This window comes from Bufo bufo, chromosome 1, assembly GCF_905171765.1.
Source record: "Bufo bufo chromosome 1, aBufBuf1.1, whole genome shotgun sequence".
NCBI classification, from domain to species: domain Eukaryota; kingdom Metazoa; phylum Chordata; class Amphibia; order Anura; family Bufonidae; genus Bufo; species Bufo bufo.
The window spans coordinates 611,611,793-611,630,402 of record NC_053389.1 but is presented as its reverse complement, the minus strand read 5'-3'; the positions used below and the strand labels follow the sequence as shown (position 1 = coordinate 611,630,402).

General features: G+C 43.5%; 1 protein-coding gene across 1 annotated transcript in view; it reads right to left on the bottom strand.

Moving 5' to 3' along the window:
• VPS13C (vacuolar protein sorting 13 homolog C) overlaps positions 1-18,610 on the bottom strand; it is a 352,162-nt gene that overhangs the window by 77,105 nt on the left and 256,447 nt on the right. Inside the window, exons 48-49 of the mRNA XM_040413678.1 lie at positions 17,284-17,453; positions 12,613-12,857 (exon numbers count right to left, since the gene is read on the bottom strand). Coding sequence (XP_040269612.1) covers positions 12,613-12,857; positions 17,284-17,453 — 415 coding nt within the window. The remainder of the gene's footprint in view (positions 1-12,612; positions 12,858-17,283; positions 17,454-18,610) is intronic.

Here is an 18,610-nt window from a genome sequence, read left to right as displayed (position 1 = left end):
GGAGTTATGAAAAAAGCGATGCACAACCCACTCGTTACAGTTTTCGTAACTTCGGCCAGTTGGGAATACTACCCGTACTTTGAGGCCAATGTTTACCCTGCATTTCTTGTGCATTTAAAAAACACAATGATTATCAAGTGTTTTTAGAAGGGTTTTCAATTAGCTATATTTGTAGCAAATAACTTATGGCACATTTTTCGAGACCTATAGAAAAGTACCGTATATGAAGAAAACACTAGAAAAAACACCATACCCAGAAAATGCTGCCTTTTGAAAAAAAAGCCACTGACAAACTGCCTCCCCCCCTCCCACACCTGAAAAAAATTAAAATAAATGCAAAAACCCAATCGGCCTGCTGTGTTTTTGGGCAAGAAAAAATGCCATTACAAAAACTAAAATAAACAGCCCCTTAAGTAACTCTATGGCATACAGACAGCAACATACGTAAACTCTGCACATTACCTTAAAGCAGAGATTCCCACCCCAAAAGCATCAGTTGATAATGAGCTACATTATGGTAGTTATGAAAGATAAAAAGGTCTTCAAAAAGCATGGCATAGAGTACAGTGATCTATAATCGTTTACATGAGTATAACCCAAGAGCCCAGTGATGTGAACTACCAATATGGTTCGAACTACCAATATGGTTCTGACTCTGGTAATGTGGCGACAACTGGAAAAGATGGTAAAAACAGGATATTATGTATTATAACAGGGCAAACACAAATCCCAGTCATGACTTCACTTCCATCCTCATAAACCCAAAGTCAAGATTTGTAATGTTATCCTTCACCTCTGGTTGCTTGCTAATTAATAACTGCACATAATGTGCTCTTAAGTATCAGGCACTGCTGGGAAAGGAAGGTCATACGAGCCGGGATGCTATTTCTGCCGTGGGGCTTGTGTGTATGTAATTTATTTTTAAATCAGGCAGTATATCCCCTAATGCATGACTGAATAGGTGAACATATGTGCATTTCTAGACACCAAAACCCCTGTCCACAAACATTAACCCATATTGTTGATTGCTTTTTCTATTATAGATCATTGATAGTCAATATCAGAGAAAGCTTCATTGCACAGTCCCCACAGACCCTCTACACAACTGCTCAGTCCTCTTCTCCCAAAACCAGCTTCTCCACCATTATAGAAGAAAAACTTCCCACTCTTCTCTCCAGATCACATCTCACCACCTGTGCACTTGACCCAATCCCATCCCACCTCATCTGTAACCTCACCACAGTGTTTATCCCAGCCCTAACTCATCACTAACCTCTAGTGTCTTCCCCTCTGGTTTTAAACATACTACCATTACACCCATCCTCAAAAAGCCTTCACTTGACCCATCTTCTTTGTCCAGTTATCACCCCATATCACTTCTTCCATATGCCTCAAAGCTACTTCAGCAACATGTCCATTCTGAACTGTCCTGTCATCTATCCTCCTGCTCCCTCTTTGACTGGCTACAATCTGGCTTCCGACCCCACTACTCAACTGAGACTGCCCTCACCAAAGTCACCAATGACCTACTAACAGCCAAAACCAAAAAACTAGGGATCGACCGATATTGATTTTTTAGGGCCGATACCGATACTTTGTGAACTTTCAGGTCGATAGCCGATAATTTATACCGATATTCTGAAAATTTTCATTTTTGGAGAAAAAAAAAAAATTCCTACACAAATCTGCTGAAAATTTATATGTTTATTGTTAATGTGTATTTTTTTGTTTATTGTTAATGTGTATTTTTTTTTTATAAATCTTTTTCATTTATACTTAATATTTTTGTGTTTTTTTTTTACTAACTTTTAGCCCCCTTAGGGACTAGAACCCTTGTCCTATTCCCCATGGAGCTTACCATGGCAGCCAGGGCTTCAATAGCGTCCTGGCTGCCATGGTAACCGATCGGAGCCCCAGGCTTACACAGCTGGGGCTCCGATCGGAGGAGCAGGGGAGAGGGGATGCTGTGGCCACTGCCACCAATGAGTAATACTGGGTGGGGGAGGGGGCGCACTGCGCCACCAATGTTTTTACTATTGGCCGGGATTGGGATGGGGTGGGGGGCGCACTGCGCCACCAATGAAGATAAGTCTCTCAATCATTTATATACAGGAGGCGGGAGCTGGCTGCAGAATTACATAGCCGGCTCCCGACCTCTATGAGCGGTAGCTCCGATCCGCGGCACCTGAGGAGTTAACTACCGCGGATCGCAGCTATCGGTCATAGAGGTCGGGAGCCGGCTATGTGATTCTGCAGCCAGCTCCCGCCTCCTGTATATGAATGAATGAAAGGCTTATCTTCATTGGTGGCGCAGTGGCCACAGCCCCTCCCCTCCTCTTATGTTCTCTCCTCTCATTGGCGGCAGCGGCAGCAGCAGCACAGGGGGAGGGAGACACTGCTTCCTTCTCCCCTGTGCTGCGGAGGGAACACAAAGAGCGCTGAGAGCAGCGCGTTCTGTGTTCCCAATACGTTATCGGTATATCGGCAAAATAGATGCCGATACCGATAACGTTCAAAATCCTCAATATCGGCCGATAATATCGGCCAAACCGATAATCGGTCGATCCCTACAAATAACATTACTTTGTTCTCCTTCTCCTTGACCTGTCCTCTGCAACAGAAGGGAGTGGTTGACAGTGTCAAAGGCAAACTCTCATCTCTTGGCATCACTGACCTGGCCCTCTCCTGGATCATATCATACCTCACAGACCGGACATTTAGTGTCTCCCACTATCATAACAACACCTCCTCATCTCATTCCCTCTGTTGGTGTCCCGCAAGGCTCTGTCTTAGGACCCCTGTTCTTTTCTATCTACACCTTTGGCCTGGGACAGCTGATAGAGTTTCATGGCTTTCAGTACCACTTTTATGCTGACGACACACAAATCTACCTCTCTGGTCCAGACATCAACACCTTACTATCCAGAATCCCACAATGCCTATCTTCCATATCCTCCTTCTCCTCTCGCTTTCTAAAACTTAACATGGATAAAACAGAATTCAAACTTTTTCCCCCATCCTGCTAACCCCCCCAACAGACCTATCTATCACGATCATCGGCTACACACTCTCCCCGGTCAACCAAGTCCGCTACCTTGGATTCTGCCCTCTCCTTCCGACCACACATCCAAGCCCTTTCCACCACCTGCCGCCTCCAACTCAAAAACATCTCCCGCATCCGCGCTTTTCTCAACTTTGAGTCTTCAAAAATGCTTGTACATGCCCTCTTCATCTCCCACCTAGACTACTGCAATATCCTCCTCTGTGGCCTTCCATCTACCACTCTCGCACCCCTCCAATCTATTCTCAACTCTGCTGCCCGACTAATCCACCTCTCATCCGGTTACTCCTCTGCCTCTCCCCTCTGCCAATCCCTTCACTGGCTCCCATTGCCCAGTGAATTCAGTTTAAAATACTAACAAATACATATAAGGCTGTCCACAACTTGTCCCCTCCCTACATCTCTGAGCTACTTTCCCGATACATCCCCACACGCAATCTCTGATCCTCACAGGACCTCCTTCACTCCTCCTTTTATCACCTCTTCCCACAATCGCCTCCAAGATTTCTCCCGTGGAACTCGCTACCCCAACATATCAGACTCTCACCTACAGTGGAATCCTTGAAAGAACAAAACTGAAAACCCACCTATTCAGACAAGCCTACAACCAGTGACCCGGCTGCCTCTATACCGTTATGACAGACTTTACCCTCTCCTACTGTGTCCTTCTCACATACCATGTAGTTTGTGGGCCCTCTCACCTTCTGTACCAGTTTGTAACTCTTCTTGTTCATGCTTAGTGCAATTGTCTGTATTAAGTATGTGCACCCCTTTTCATATGTACAGCGCTATGGAATGAATAGCGCTTTAATAATAAAAAATAATAATAATAGATAAGACATATAATGAAACAATACAATTGATTGATTGTTTACTACAGCAAACTTGAACGCTTATATGAATATGACATTCAGCTACAGGACTAATGATCCTTATATCAACTCTATCATCATATAAAATACACATATCTATGCTAAGCAATATAATAGAAATATACAGGCTCGGACTGGCCCACAGGGGTACAGATGAATCCCCCAGTGGGCCCCTAAGTAAGTGGTACATAACACAGTAGACTTACTGCACTATATACATATATTCGATGTACAGCACCTCAACCAGCCTGTGTTCATATAAGTGCAGTGTATTATTATAGACACGATCAGAGCTGAGATGATTTCTAGTTATAGAGGAAAGCTAGCCAGTGTCCTCTTCTTCCCAGGACTTAACTTCTCAAAGTTCCTGCAGGGACCCCCATATTCAATCATCTGGTAGCATCTTGCTGCTGTGTGAACAGATAATATTTGAATGTATCCGTAGGGTGGGCCTCCAAAATAAATTTTAATGGTGGGCCCTAGGCACCCCAGTCAGACACTGGAAACATATACTGTAAATATAATATGAATAACCAACAGCTATAACCCACTAATCCAATTTCTAATAGAACAACTAAGACACCTTCTTGTTTTCTGCAGTCCATATAGGAGACCCTTTCTCTGGCACTTTAGTGGCCATTTAGCATAGGCTATTCACTCCAATTGTGTCAAAACGGGCAGCAAAACCATAAAATCCAGCAATAGAGAAGCAGCACTTTTATTGAGGTCCTTATATTGGAAATCGACATAGCCAGCAAAAATCTGCATATGATCTATACATATGACGCACAAGGTCAATGTTCCTCACAATCAGATGGACATAGAAGTACATACAGTGAAAATTAGACTCATTACAGCACTCCTCCATATTTAGTCATCAATTCAAACGAATATGCTTTATTCTATAATACAGTCAAAGGTAAGAAGTATTTGGCACGTCTCTAGGGGGTAATCGCACTGTATTCATGTTTTTAATAGGCAGCATGTAATGATAGCCTTGGGTTAAATAATGTCATTTGAGTAAGGGGGTACTTTACTGACTTGTGGTGTGTAGAGCAGAGGCTGAAGGCAGACTGGACAAGGAGTGGGTTAGTTCCACAGCCGCGATCTGAATTGCTCTTAAAGAGGACCTTTCACCACCCCTGACATTCCTGTTTCAATAACTTCATGCATTCCCCATGTACTAACAATTCTGGAGCCTCTATTCTTATGGCTCTATATTGTGCCATTCCTTTATTATTTCTACTAGAAGTTATGAATGAATTGCTATCAGTCTGCAGTAATGGTACAGAGGGGTGGTAACAAGTTGGGGGGGGGGGGGTACCTGCACAGACTCACTATATCCAATCAGTGCTGCCATTGTCAGAGTGTGCAGGTACACCCCCCCAACTTGTTACCACCCCTCTGTACCCTTACTGCAGACTGCTAGCAATTCAGTCATATAGTCTAGTAGCAATAATAAAGGAATGGCACAACATAGAGCCATAAGAGTAGATGTTCCAGAATTGTTATTACATGTGGAATACTATTAAACAGGCATGTCAGGAGAGATGACAGGTCCTCTTTAAACTAGGTCATGAGGGTCCGGGTCCACTTTATATGAGTTGTCTTTTTTCCAAATCATGATGGCAGTGATTGTCTTTTTGTTCTCAAATCTTTATTGTTTATACTGGTTGACCCACCTGTTTGTTCTCCTGAAGAATCTTGATATGCCCCATTTTCATAGTTACATAGTTAATACGGTTGAAAAAAGACATAAGTCCATCAAGTTCAACCAAGGGATAGGTGGGGACCCGGAATCCCAGAAGAAAGTGAGACTCAGATTTCTACACGTTTTCATAAGTATTAGGCCTCATGCACAAGGCCGTGTTCCACGGCCAAGAGCGATCCGTGGTGACCCGGCCGGGATTCCTGCTGACAGCAGGAGCGCACGGCGTCAATGGTTGCTATGACGCTGTGTGCTTCATGCCGCCGCTGCACTACAGTAATACACTCGTATAGATCATACCAGTGTATTACTGTAGTGCAGCGGCGACATAGCAACCAATGACGCCGTGCGCTCCTGCTGTCAGCAGGAATCCCGGCCGGGTCACCACGGACATGAGGCCTTAATGTTGTTTACTTTTAAGAATTCATCTAAACCCTTTTTAAAACTGTCCCACTGCTCCTGCTGTGACCACATCCTGAGGAAGTCTATTCCACAGCTTCACCGTTCTTACAGTAAAGAAGCTTTGACGCTTTTGGAGACTGAACTTTTTCTTCTCCAGTGGAGGTAGTGCCCCCTTGTATTTTGAGGGCATTTTAAGGGCAACAGTTTTTCGCCGTATTTTTTGTATGGTCCATTTATATATATTTGTATAGGTTAATCATGTTCCCCCTTAGTCTCTTCTCAAAACTAAACAAATTAAATTCTTTTAATCTTTTTTCATAACTAAGACCCTCCATGCCCCTTATCATTTTAGTTGCTCTCTTCTGTACGTTTTTCAGCTGCAGTGCATCCTTTCTATGTACTGGTGCCCAGAACTGAACTGCATATTCCAGATGAGGCCGCACCAACACTTTGTAAAGTGGTAATATCACATCCGTGCCCCGCGAGTCCATGCCTCGTTTAATGCATGACAATATCCTGGTGGCCTTAGAAGCAGCTGATTGACATTATATACTGTAATTTAATCTACCATCCACAAGGACACCCAAACCTTTCTCTATAAGTTACTCTCTCAGTGTTACATCACCTAGGACATATGAAGCACAGAGATTATTACTACCAAGATGCATACATAACTTTACATTTGTCCACATTTAACCTCATTTGCCAAGTTGATGCCCAGAGTTGATGACTCAGAGTGTTCAAGTCAGCTTGTAGTATATGGACATCTTCCATAGACTGTACAGTTCTACACAGCTTAGTGTCATCTGCAAAAATCGATATGGTGCTATTAATCCCGTCCTCAATATAATTAATAAATACATTTAATAATAAGGGGCCCAGCACTGAACCTTGGGGTACACCACTTATAACCCGCCATTCTGAATAGGAATCATTGACCACAACTCTCTGGACACAGTCCTTCAGACAGTTTTCAATCCAATTACAAACTATACTTTCCAAGCCTGTAGGTCTATAATTACCTGTGGAGGACCTAGATCCTTTTTTGAATATGGGCACCACGTTTGCCAATTACTTTTCACACAAGTGTATTCAGTCCAGGAACCAAGCTTCGTTGGGAGCTGTATTTTCCAGATTGAATGCGGCTCCTCTGAAAGGAACTCACAGCATCATATTGATTTAAGATACTGTGAATTTCTGTCTTACTACAGGTCTACTGCACTTTACTCCCATAATGCTATGATTACAGTTCAGTCCGGGAAATACAGTTCCCACACAAAGTTTCCCGACCGAATACGCTTGTTTGAAGAGGTAATGTGTACGGAAGACTACATCAGGTTGCAATCACCAAGAAAATGGTTGCTGCCCTTTTCTGGAGCAAGTAACCCAAGGTAAAGAATAGAATTCAAATGCGGAAACAAGTAGAGCAGTCCTGTACATGCTTACATAAAAGTTTCCTTATTGTGGCAATTCCGGAGCTAGTTTTTATCATATACCAATAAAGATTATGCTCAGCTGTGATAAAAGATCATGTAGACGACCCAGTCTAAGAAGAACCTAGTCTTTCCCATGAGGAAAGCATATTTTAATTTTGTGAACTGTCAGAATGATTCCTCACAAGCAAAAATCAAGTGTCGTGTATATTTTAGCATAAATGGAACCAAGAAGCTCTAAACTAGGTTCAAATGAGGGCCTACAACACTTACACATTTTACTTTCTGAAGCTCGTCAAACCCTTTCAGAAGAGAGTGAACATATTGAAGTGTCATTTACATGGCCTGATTAATTAGTACATGCTTTGTTGTATGTGGTATGTTAAGAAATCAGGACAGAAAAAGGTTACTAGGCTTCACAAACCTATTAAGGAGGGTTGTTCTGTTCCATAGCAAACCTAATTAAATCTGTCTCAAGGTTTGACATCAGAAGGATTATTGCAGGGATATATCTGGGTCAATAATGACTGCATACTATTATGCCAGACTGGTGTCACATGAGCAGGAAGTACAGGAAGCAAATATGAGCTTTCCTCTGAAGCAAATAGCAGAATAACATGACTCATGCATAGAGAAACATCCGCTTCGTACTTGGAGCCCATCGTGACGTGTCCGGTACATCACAATCCTCTTCCCCAAACTAACCCCAACACCTACAGTGCCTCACATGTTAACATACCACCGAGTACTCTATCTAGACACTCTAATACTACATGTTTCCCATTACCAGTTGTTATATTTGCTTATTTTTTTTTAAATATGTTAGCTGATGTTTACACTGGCGCCATAGTTTCCGCCTTTAAAGGATCCATCTAGAGTAGTGAAGTGATTAACGGTGGCTGCATTTCTGGTTGCAATGATGGTGGTTTAGGAGAGTGACTGGGTTAACTCCCATCAGCTCATTTTAATGGCTGCAAAGCTCTCTGGCTTCTGCTTTAGGCTACATGCACACGACCGTATGTGTTTTGCGGTCCGCAAAAAAAACGTATGACGTTCCGTATGGCATCCGTTTTTTTTGCGGATCCATTGTAATAATGCCTATCCTTGTCCGCAAACCAGAAAAAAATAGGACATGCACTATTTTTTTTGCGGAGCAAAGGAACGGACATACTGATGCGGACAGCACACGGTGTGCTGTCCGCGTTTTTGCGGACCCATTGAAAAGAATGGGTCCGCATCCTATCCGCAAAAAAAACGGATCGGACACAAACAAAATACGGTCGTGTGCATGAGGCCTTACTCTTGATCGCCCATTCCAGTGTGCTTCTAAGGGACATAGACACTGCAGCATCACTGACGGTCTGATGGTAGTGATGGCAGGCATGCATAATCTACCAGAGAGGAAAGCAGAGGCAGGAGAAGCATGACAAAGAAAAATAGCCACCACCTGCAGACTGCTGTTTCAGGTTCTCTTAAAGAGGCACTAGATCCCCCCCCTTCCCCCATTCTCCTCTTCTCTCCTGGAATTCAAGATGATGCGATTGGTATTTGAAGAAAATAAATAAAAAGACACTATGAAAAAAACTTTAGCGACAGATCAGTGAGGGTCCGAGCATGGGGCCCCCTGCCAATTGCTAGACTGAGAAGACAAACACTCACATAGCATGCTTTCTCTCCTCGCATCAGGAGAATGAATTGAGACGGGCCTATAGACTTTTATATTGAGTAAGTCTCCCTTCTGTCTCCTGCAGCGAGGAGGGACAGCACACTAAGCGAGTGTTTGTCTCCTTGTACTAGTGATAATCAGGGAAGGTCTCAGTGCTCAGGCCCCACCGATTAAAACCTATATGTCGCTATGACATTCAAAAGTTTTCCCAAAGTACTGTTCCACTTAAAGGGTACCATTCACATGACCGTGGAAAACATGTCCGTGTTTATTTTAAAAGACCGTCACATGGACGTTTTCATAATCATTACAGTCTATGGGTTTGTTAACATGGTCATCTTTTTAATGGCTAGTGAATAGCAGCTGTCAAAGTAGGACATGTCCTATTTTTGCCCGTTTTGACAGCCAGATGGACCTCATTGAAATTTTTAAATGGCCGTTTAAAGTTAAGTGCACCCGATTAACAGCTGTTAAAAACAGGCACATGAGCTTAGTAAAAAAATAATAAAATACTCGCTCCACACAGAACCTGACGCTACTAGTGGCGTGATGTCATATGATCATGCTAGGAGTGTTGGGTCCTGCTGCCTCCAGTGCAGAGCGAGTGTTCCAGCAAGTTCCTCTGGGGAGTATTTTTATTTAATTTAAATTTTTTGGCACCATCGTGTGTGTGTGTGTGTGTGTGTGTGTGTGTGTGTGGGGGTAGGTCCCATATATAGGGGCCATTTATAATAATGGGGGCACTACAGTGGGAACCATTATAGATACTGAGGGCACTATGGTGGGCATTATTTATACTGGGGGCACTATGGGGCCATTAAAGCTACTGGGGGCCATTATAGATACTGGGGTAATACGTGGGCCATTATAGATATTGGGGGGGGGGCATAATATATACTACAGGTGATGGAGTAAAAAATAAAGCCAATGAAATTAATGGACGTTAAAAACTGTGCAAAACGGAAGTTAAAACAGATAGGCAGACAGAAAATGGATGCACCCATTGATGCAAAACAGCCATGAAAAACAGGCAATTTCTTGATTTACTAGACATTTTGCCCGTTACAAAAACGGGCGCTAGAATTGGCCGGTGCGCAAAGCAATCACCACAACGAGTTCCATGAACGGCGCGGGCGGCGTTGAGCGGGCGGCGCTCGGGGGGTGGTCGGTGCAGACCGCGTGTGGGGGCGACGTTGATCGGTGACTGCGGGCACTGTCAATGGTGGCTGAGACTGGTGGTGCCGAGACAGCTGGCACTGACTGGTGGTGCCGAGACAGCTGGCACAGACTGGTGGTGCCGAGACTGCGGCTAATTGCCGAGACTGCTGGCACTGACTGGTGGAGCCGAGACTGCTGGCACAGACTGGTGGCAATCACTGATGGCTGGCACTGACTGGTGGTGCTGAGACCACTGGCAGCAACTGGTGGCTAATACTGATGGGAGCAGCAGCTGCTGTATCTGACAGGACTGTAATGGCGGCGCTTCTGTTTCATTTAATAGCGGCGCTCAAACTGACAGCACACCATAATAACGGCACGCTGCTGTGGCCGGTCCGAGCGGCGTGTGGTGCGCCCTGTGTTTATTGGCCGGCGCAATTGTGGGCGGTACCGGCGGTGTGTAGGACAGCGCTGTTGCTGTGGGCTGTTCAGGGGGCCTGAGGTGCGATGTTTTTTTTATTCGCCACTGGCACACCAATGTGGGCGGTCCGGGCAGCCGATGCAATATACACGCGGTACCTGCAGCGTGTGGGGCGGCTTTGATGTTACCGTGTTGCTGTGGGCTGTTCAGGAGGCCTGAGGTGTGCCGTGTTTCTATTGGCCGGCGACGCGCTGATGTGGGAGGTCCGGATGGTTGTGTGGTGTGCTGCGACTCTATTGGCCAGCGCATCGCGCATGCGCATTTAACTCGGTGCATCCACATTTAACTTCGGCACACACGCACGGACACATCGCAGGCACAGAGGGCTTTTATTATATAGGATTCCTGTAAATGCAGGAGCGCCAGTGACTCCCCTAAGCTCTGTCTAAGGCATAACACAACGCTAACAAGAAACCTTATCAGTATTGATGAAGAGCAAGCATCCCAATACTGCTGTCTGTGGATGAATATATGGGTTAGCTATTTTCCATGGTTATGCTCCAAGGCTTGTTGAAAAGTTAAACACTGACTCGTTGGGAGTCACTTCTAAAAGGTGTTGCTAGTGAGATGGGTCTTTGGGAGATAACCTTTGCAAATGATTTTCCCATGGAGTAAGAATAATGTCACTAAATCTTCATATACAGCTGGTCTCCTTAAAGGGGTGTTCCATTTAGATTAAGGTATCCCCTACAAAAGGACCTGATGGCAGTGTCTGGCAGTAATGGATGCGGAGGAGGAGCAGGGGTGCACACAGTGACTTGGGCCCGCCCTTGGTGCAGTTAACAGCTCATTTTTTAAATATGCATTTAAAGCACTTTTCTCCAGAATGAAACAATAGATCACTAAATGAAAGGTATCGTTACATTCTGAGGAGCTAGCCCTACAAGGCACTGTGCCTGGTTCATCAGGGAATTTCCTGGTGACAGTACTACTCGGTACTGATGAGGAGCAAGCATCCCAAAACTGCTGTCTGTGGATAGATATCAGTGAACTTCCTGGTGATAGATTACCTTTAAAGGGAACCTGTCATCAACTTTATGCTGCCCATACTAACAGCAACATAAGGAAGAGACAGGGGAGTTGATTTCAGCGGGCTGTGATTTAAAAGTAAGTGGTTGCCGAGAACAAACATCACAATCATTGCAGATTGGGCCTGGAAAAGAGTCCCGGCCACCTGAGAAGAGTCCTGGTTATTCATGAATTCCTGCTCTCCTGCCCACCTGCTGATGACTGACAGGCTTCTACCTAGTTTTCTCCCTTTCTCTCTAGGAGAGAACTGCCAATCATCAGCAGATGGGTGAGAGTGCAGGAGATTAGGAATAACCATGACTCTTAGGTGGCCATGACTCTTTTCAAGGCCTGAGCTGCAATGATTATGATGCTGGTTCCCAGCAACCACTTACTTTTAGCTCATGAGTGACACCCCACTGAAATCAGCATTTCTGTCACTATTTTATACTGCCCTCAGTGAGATCAGCATAAAGTTGATGACAGGTTCTCTTTAAGGTGCCTTTGGACACTTATGCAGCTGAACAATCTGCAGAGGCAATATGTTCTCAAGTACTTGAGGGAGTGATGCTAGTAAGGCTCAAATGCAAAAAAAAATCTTTAAAAGTTAGGAATTCTACTATATGGCAGTTATGTTAATTTGGCATAATGTTACTTTGGCATACTTGACCACAGTAAAATATGATTGTTCTATGTCAGAGATGTAAACATGGTCAAAAATGCTAAAGAGATTGGACAATTTCTCATAGTTTAGCATGTCATGTATGAGGATATTAACACATGGAGAGTTGTTGCTTGATGAAAATGACAGCACACAACATACCTTCTCTGTCTGACTTTGTCTTGGTTGGAGTGGATGGCCTGGCACGGATCTGCAGAGGTTTTTCTGCAGTGGCTGGAGTTTGAGGCATGGCCTGAATGAAGAAGTCCACTACAGTCATCAAGAATTCCACACTTGCACACACAAATAGTTTATCCAAGATGGCGGTGATGAAACTCTCTTGTCCTATTTGCTTGTAGTTTATATCAATCATACTGCGTGTGCTGGTGTCTTTCTTGTCAATCATTCTAATAAAGAGTAATGGACAGATTGTCATGTTGAATATGCAGGTCAAGGTTCAGGAATAGTTTTCATTTTAGAGTAAATTCAAAGCAATAATATACAAATCTAGCGGGGGGAAAAAATAGAAGCTTTGAACAATTAAAGGAAGAATTCAAACTTGCTAACGCAAAACTCTATTAGTATTTACAATTCCGCCATGCCTTGACGGTGCAGGGTAGGACAGTGGAAATGACTATACAGGCATCTCTGTTAGCTGACCAAATCAGGAAAGGAGGTGACACCAAAAGAGTAATCTCAGGATTCTACAAGTTGTTACTTTCATTTTATCAAGACCACTTTCCTTTGAAGGTTAGGGAAAAATGGTCCCGAGAGGTTGGCCCCCTAGATGATGTACAGTGGTCTGACATATTGTCTAAGTGCCCCTTGCTATCACTCTGTGAAACGCACAGACTTTCATAATTATACCTGATACATAGGGTATACAGAACACCTGAGTTCCTACATAAGATAGGTGTACGTGACACATCTAACTGCCCCAAATGCAATATTCCGGGGGCACATATATTACACATGTTTTGGGAATGCACTGCCATAGGCCCTTTTTGGAATATAGCATTTGACATCATTTTTAAGGTGTTTGGGATCAGACTACCAGTTGAACCACTGATATGTGCTGGGCCTGTTGCAAGGGGATTCCACAACAGATCTTAATATTGGCATAAGTAGATCACTGTATCAGGCTAGGAAATTACTAGCCAAGTATTGGATAAGCACTGCTATACCGGTCAAAGAGGAATACATTGCACGCATGAATGTTATAATTGGATTGGAAAGGGGGGTGTACCTTAAAAGGGGAACGATTAAGAAGTTTGAGTCTATATGGGGACCATGGCTGCGAACGCCAGGACTACCCTCTGGACGTCTCCAGTCTCTACAATTGGGGCGAAATGCTTGATAGTGTCGAAAAGAAGTAAAAAACAATAACCTTATTGAAAGTCATGATATAGTAGAACAAGGGATGCAACGTCATAGGTAGAGAGAGTGTTAAGCAAAATGACAATATGGCATGGTGCAGGTTAGGGGAGCGAGGGGGGGTAGGGTTCTTCAATCTTGTATGTTCAAGATTGTTTATTAATGTACCCAAATTGGATTTGTACCTGTTTACAGAAATGTACTTATGCTGGATCTATAAATGTACTTATCCGGAAAAATCTTAATAAAAACGATTTGATTAAAAAAAAAAAAAAAAAAAATTGAATTTATATGATTATAGTCTATAAAGCAAAAGAAAAATAAGTAGGGAAGAAAAACAAGCCGTGTAGACTTTTGATTTGATTACAGTTAGAAAGCACCTTTTTGATGTATTTAAAGGGAACCTGTCACCTCCTAAAAACATCCCAAGCCGGCAGTAGTACCTTAGAGTAGCCAGCAGCATGTTTGTAACAATCATTTTCTTCCTGCAGGTAGTTAAGCAGAAGCTGTAAAAACGTTCTTTAATCCCCTGCCGGCGCGCTTCTCTAGTCAGGCTTGAAGTCACGGGGGGAGCGGCCTCCTTGCTTCAAGTCACGGTAACCACGCCCCCTTCCCTGCCCCTTCTCCTGTGATTGACAGCGCTTATGCAAGACAGTTCGGCTGGCTTTGCTGAACAGCCGGCTGTCAGTCACAGCGAAGGGGCAGGGAAGGGGGTGTGGTTACCGTGACTTGAAGCAAGGAGGCCGCTGCCCCCGTGACTTCAAGCCTGACTATAAGCGCGCTGGAAGGGGATTAAAGATAGTTTTTACAGCTTCTGCTTAACTACCTGCAGGAAGAAAAGGATTGTTACAAACATACTGCTGGCTTCTCTAAGGTAATTCTGCCAGCTTGGGATGTTTTTAGGAGGTGACAGGTTCCCTTTAATTTCAAATGCTTTTATGTTTTATTCATTTTTTTATGTATTGTATGAGTTTTGTATGTGAACTTATAACTAAAAAATAATTATGAGAAATCATAATCAAGGACCAATAGCAACTATGAAAAAAAATATTTTTGTTGGTTTGCGGTGGGGGTAGCTTCTCAGGGTAAGTATTGCATAGAGTACTCCCTACTGTCTTCTCAGCTCAGCCTAATTTTTTCTGACCCTCATCTACTAGTCTAGAGCGGGGGAATGGCTGACTGGCTGTAGTCGGAGCACTTGCCCTGAAAAGAGCGACCCCCAGCCGCAGGAACCTCGGGCCTGACCTAGTCGACCCTCTCCTTCAAACTACCTACAAGCACCATCAACGCGTTTCACCATACTTAAATGGCTCATCAGGGAGCGATCTGTGCTTTGCAGAGCGTCTGTGCAGTGGCAGAGTTTCTGTGGCCACTGCCTTTATTAACACAGAAACTCTGCCACTGCACAGACGCTCTGCAAAGCACAGATCGCTCCCTGATGAGCCATTTAAGTATGGTGAAACGCGTTGATGGTGCTTGTAGGTAGTTTGAAGGAGAGAGTCGACTAGGTCAGGAACGAGGTTCCTGAGGCTGGGGGTTCCTCTTTTCAGGGCGAGTGCTCCGACTACAGCCAGTCAGCCATTCCCCCACTCTAGACTAGTAGATGAGGGTCAGAAAAAATTAGGCTGAGCTGAGAAGACAGTAGGGAGAACTCTACACAATACTTACCCTGAGAAGCTACCCCCACCGCAAACCAACAACTTTTGACTAGGGCACAAGACTATCAAACCCCCCTTCCCATTTCAAAAGCAAGGCGCACAGCAGTGCATTCAGAAGAATCTTAAAATAAATGAGACAAAGTGAATGTTAACAAGAAAAATAAAAGTTACGTATTATTATTTCTCATGAAGGTACACTCAGTTCAGCATATAAAATATGAAAAAATTATCTTTATCTCAAATGATATGAAGCAATTCTCAGGTAGCTAAATCCTCCTCCCTGAATCCTCTATCCGTTTAAGAGATCTCACAAGCCCAAGACCGGTGCATTAGAACACGTTGGACGCCAAGTGCCAGCAGAGCAAACCACGTGGGATGCTCAGCACAGAGTCTGGGAACTACAGAAAATAAAAGCTGGGAGTAGAGGTTGCACCAGCCGAACCAGCTACAGGAAAGAGGTAACAGGGGTCAGTATACTGATCGCCACGGTTGGCAGATGCTAGGAAATGACGCCAATTTACATTATTGACCATTGAGAGATAGAACTGTTATTAATAGGGTTGAGTGGAATACCGCTACAGATAAGATTAAATCTTGCAAAGCTTAATGGATACAATATGAAGAATCAAATATATCCAATCTGTTGACCTAAGGCTACTTGCACACTCGCGTTTTGGGAGGATCAGTCATGGATCTGCAAAAACAGATCCGTTACAATAATACAACCGTCTCCATCCATCATGAACGGATCCGTTTGTATTATCTGTAACATAGCCAAGACGGATCCATCATGAACTCCATTGAAAGTCAATGGGAGTCGGATCAGTTTTCTATTGTGCCAGATTGTGTCAGAGAAAACGGATCCGTCCCCATTGACTTACATTGTGTGCCAGCACAGATCAGTTTGGCTAAATTTCGTCAAGCGGACACCAAAACGCTGCAGGCAGCATTTTGGTGTCCGCCTCCAAAGCAGAATGGAGACGGAACGAAGGCAAACTGAGGCAAACTGATGCATTCTGAGCGGATCCTTTTCCATTCAGAATGCATTTAGGACAAAACTGTTCCGTTTTGGACCGCTTGTGAGAGCCCTGAACGGATCTCACAAACGGAAAGCCAAAAAGCGAGTGTGAAAGTAGCCTTAGCAACAGCCCTATAAGTATCATTAAGAGTGAACAATCTGCAAAGGCAACATTATATCTATAAGAAAAACAGCTGACTCGTCGGATAAACAAATTATTATTATTATAAGATGTTCTAAAATGTGTTACTTTTAAAAAGGTATGGTATGCAACCTATTACTAATACATATAATTGGAGATACCCTATTGTGGCGATTTTCTACAGCTGTATGGATGATAATTAAATCCACTTCACACTACTAATAGATGTGCCATACATACAGTTGTTGGTATAATATCGCCACCGTATTACACAGAACCTCTACCATTTTGGTTTTTTGTTTTATGCAGGTTTATTTTTTAAATCATTTTACCTATGATCTATTCCTTGCTATTTGAGACTTTTTATTTATAATTAAAATATATATTTTGGGATATATTTTGGGACATATTCTCTCTGAATGATTTCAAGTGTAGAGTGTTTACTGAATCTTTTCCCATAAAACTACATATCGATCTGCTAAGTTCCTCCTGCTCTAGAACATGCTGCCTGCAGATTAATTAGCATGTTCATGGTGACAACTTCGTAAAGGATTTGGTAACTGACCATAATTCACCAGAGATACACTGCTTAGAAGAGACAAAACAAAGAAAGAAGTCCGAATTGGCATAAACTGACAAACCTAGACGTGGCCCTGGTTACTCCCTCTCTAAGATCATCAAGAGTGCACGTTTCAAGCTGAAATGAAAAGTCCATTGAGCTATCGGCCCTCATGTTTCCTGAGGATGACAGAAGATGTAGTCTCAGCTCTCCCAGGCGCAGGTTTTCATTATGAAGCCATTCAGTAGCAACCTAGCACAGAACAATAAACACATCATCATCTTGAATGCTATGGGATTACAGTATATATGTAAAGTTTATTAACTGTATAATGAGAAGTCATGCAACTTTGCAGTACATGTGTGTTCCATTTTCAATGCATATGTTTGCTGTGAATGGAAACATTCTTTACAGGTCAAGAGGCAGAACATCTATTAGACATTTATGGCATTTCCTGTGGATAGATCATGAATATCTGAGATGGGAATATCCCTTTAATTGGGTCCAACAGACCGAGGTGCAGGTCTTCTTTAGAACACAGCATGTACAGGAGAAATGTTCTACAATACGTCCTTTCGAGCAGAATGGATCATGGAACAAGGGAAACACTCTCTAAGTAAATCTTAGGACGTTTTTTCTCACCCACAGCCAGTTCCAATCTTTCTTTCGGTTTAAGAGCTGAATGGGAGGTGTGGATATTTACACATGATGAGAACAGATTTGTAGCCCTGGGTGTAAACAGGTAAGAACTGAACACCAGCCTGAGGGCTAAAAATGGTGAGGAATTGTTCCAAAAGCAGATTATAAAGTTGCATAATAAATCTGCAATTCTCATGATTAAACAGTATTCTCAGGCTACTTCTATTGATGACAGGTCCTTATTCTTCACCAATCAGCTGCAGTCACTGGAACTACCACTGAGAATGAAATCGGAGTGTAGTGGCTGTGCCATATGACTGCAGCTCCGCTGCCACTCACTTGAGATGGAATTACCCGACACGGCCACTACACTTTGAACGGATCTCTGCTTCTGGCTCCATTCTCAGGGGTAGTTCCAGCAACTGCAGCTGATCATAATGGATGTGCTGGGTGTAGGACCCCCACTGATGTGATATGGATTGCCTATCCTAAGGATAGATCATCAATATTGTTATCCTGGAAAAAGGAGACTTTTGTATTACTTACCAGTAAAGTCTCTTTCTCGCTCTTCCTTGGGGGACACAGGAAACCATGGGTATAGCTCTGCTCTCTAGGAGGCGTGACACTAAGTGAAAGCTGTAAGCCCCTCCTCCATCAGCTATACCCTTCAGCCTGGAGAAGAGACTGCCAGTTGCGTGTCCAAGTAGTGAAAGATAACCACCAACCGGAAAAAGAACTGTTGAGCCCCAACGGGGGCAACCAAGCCGGAA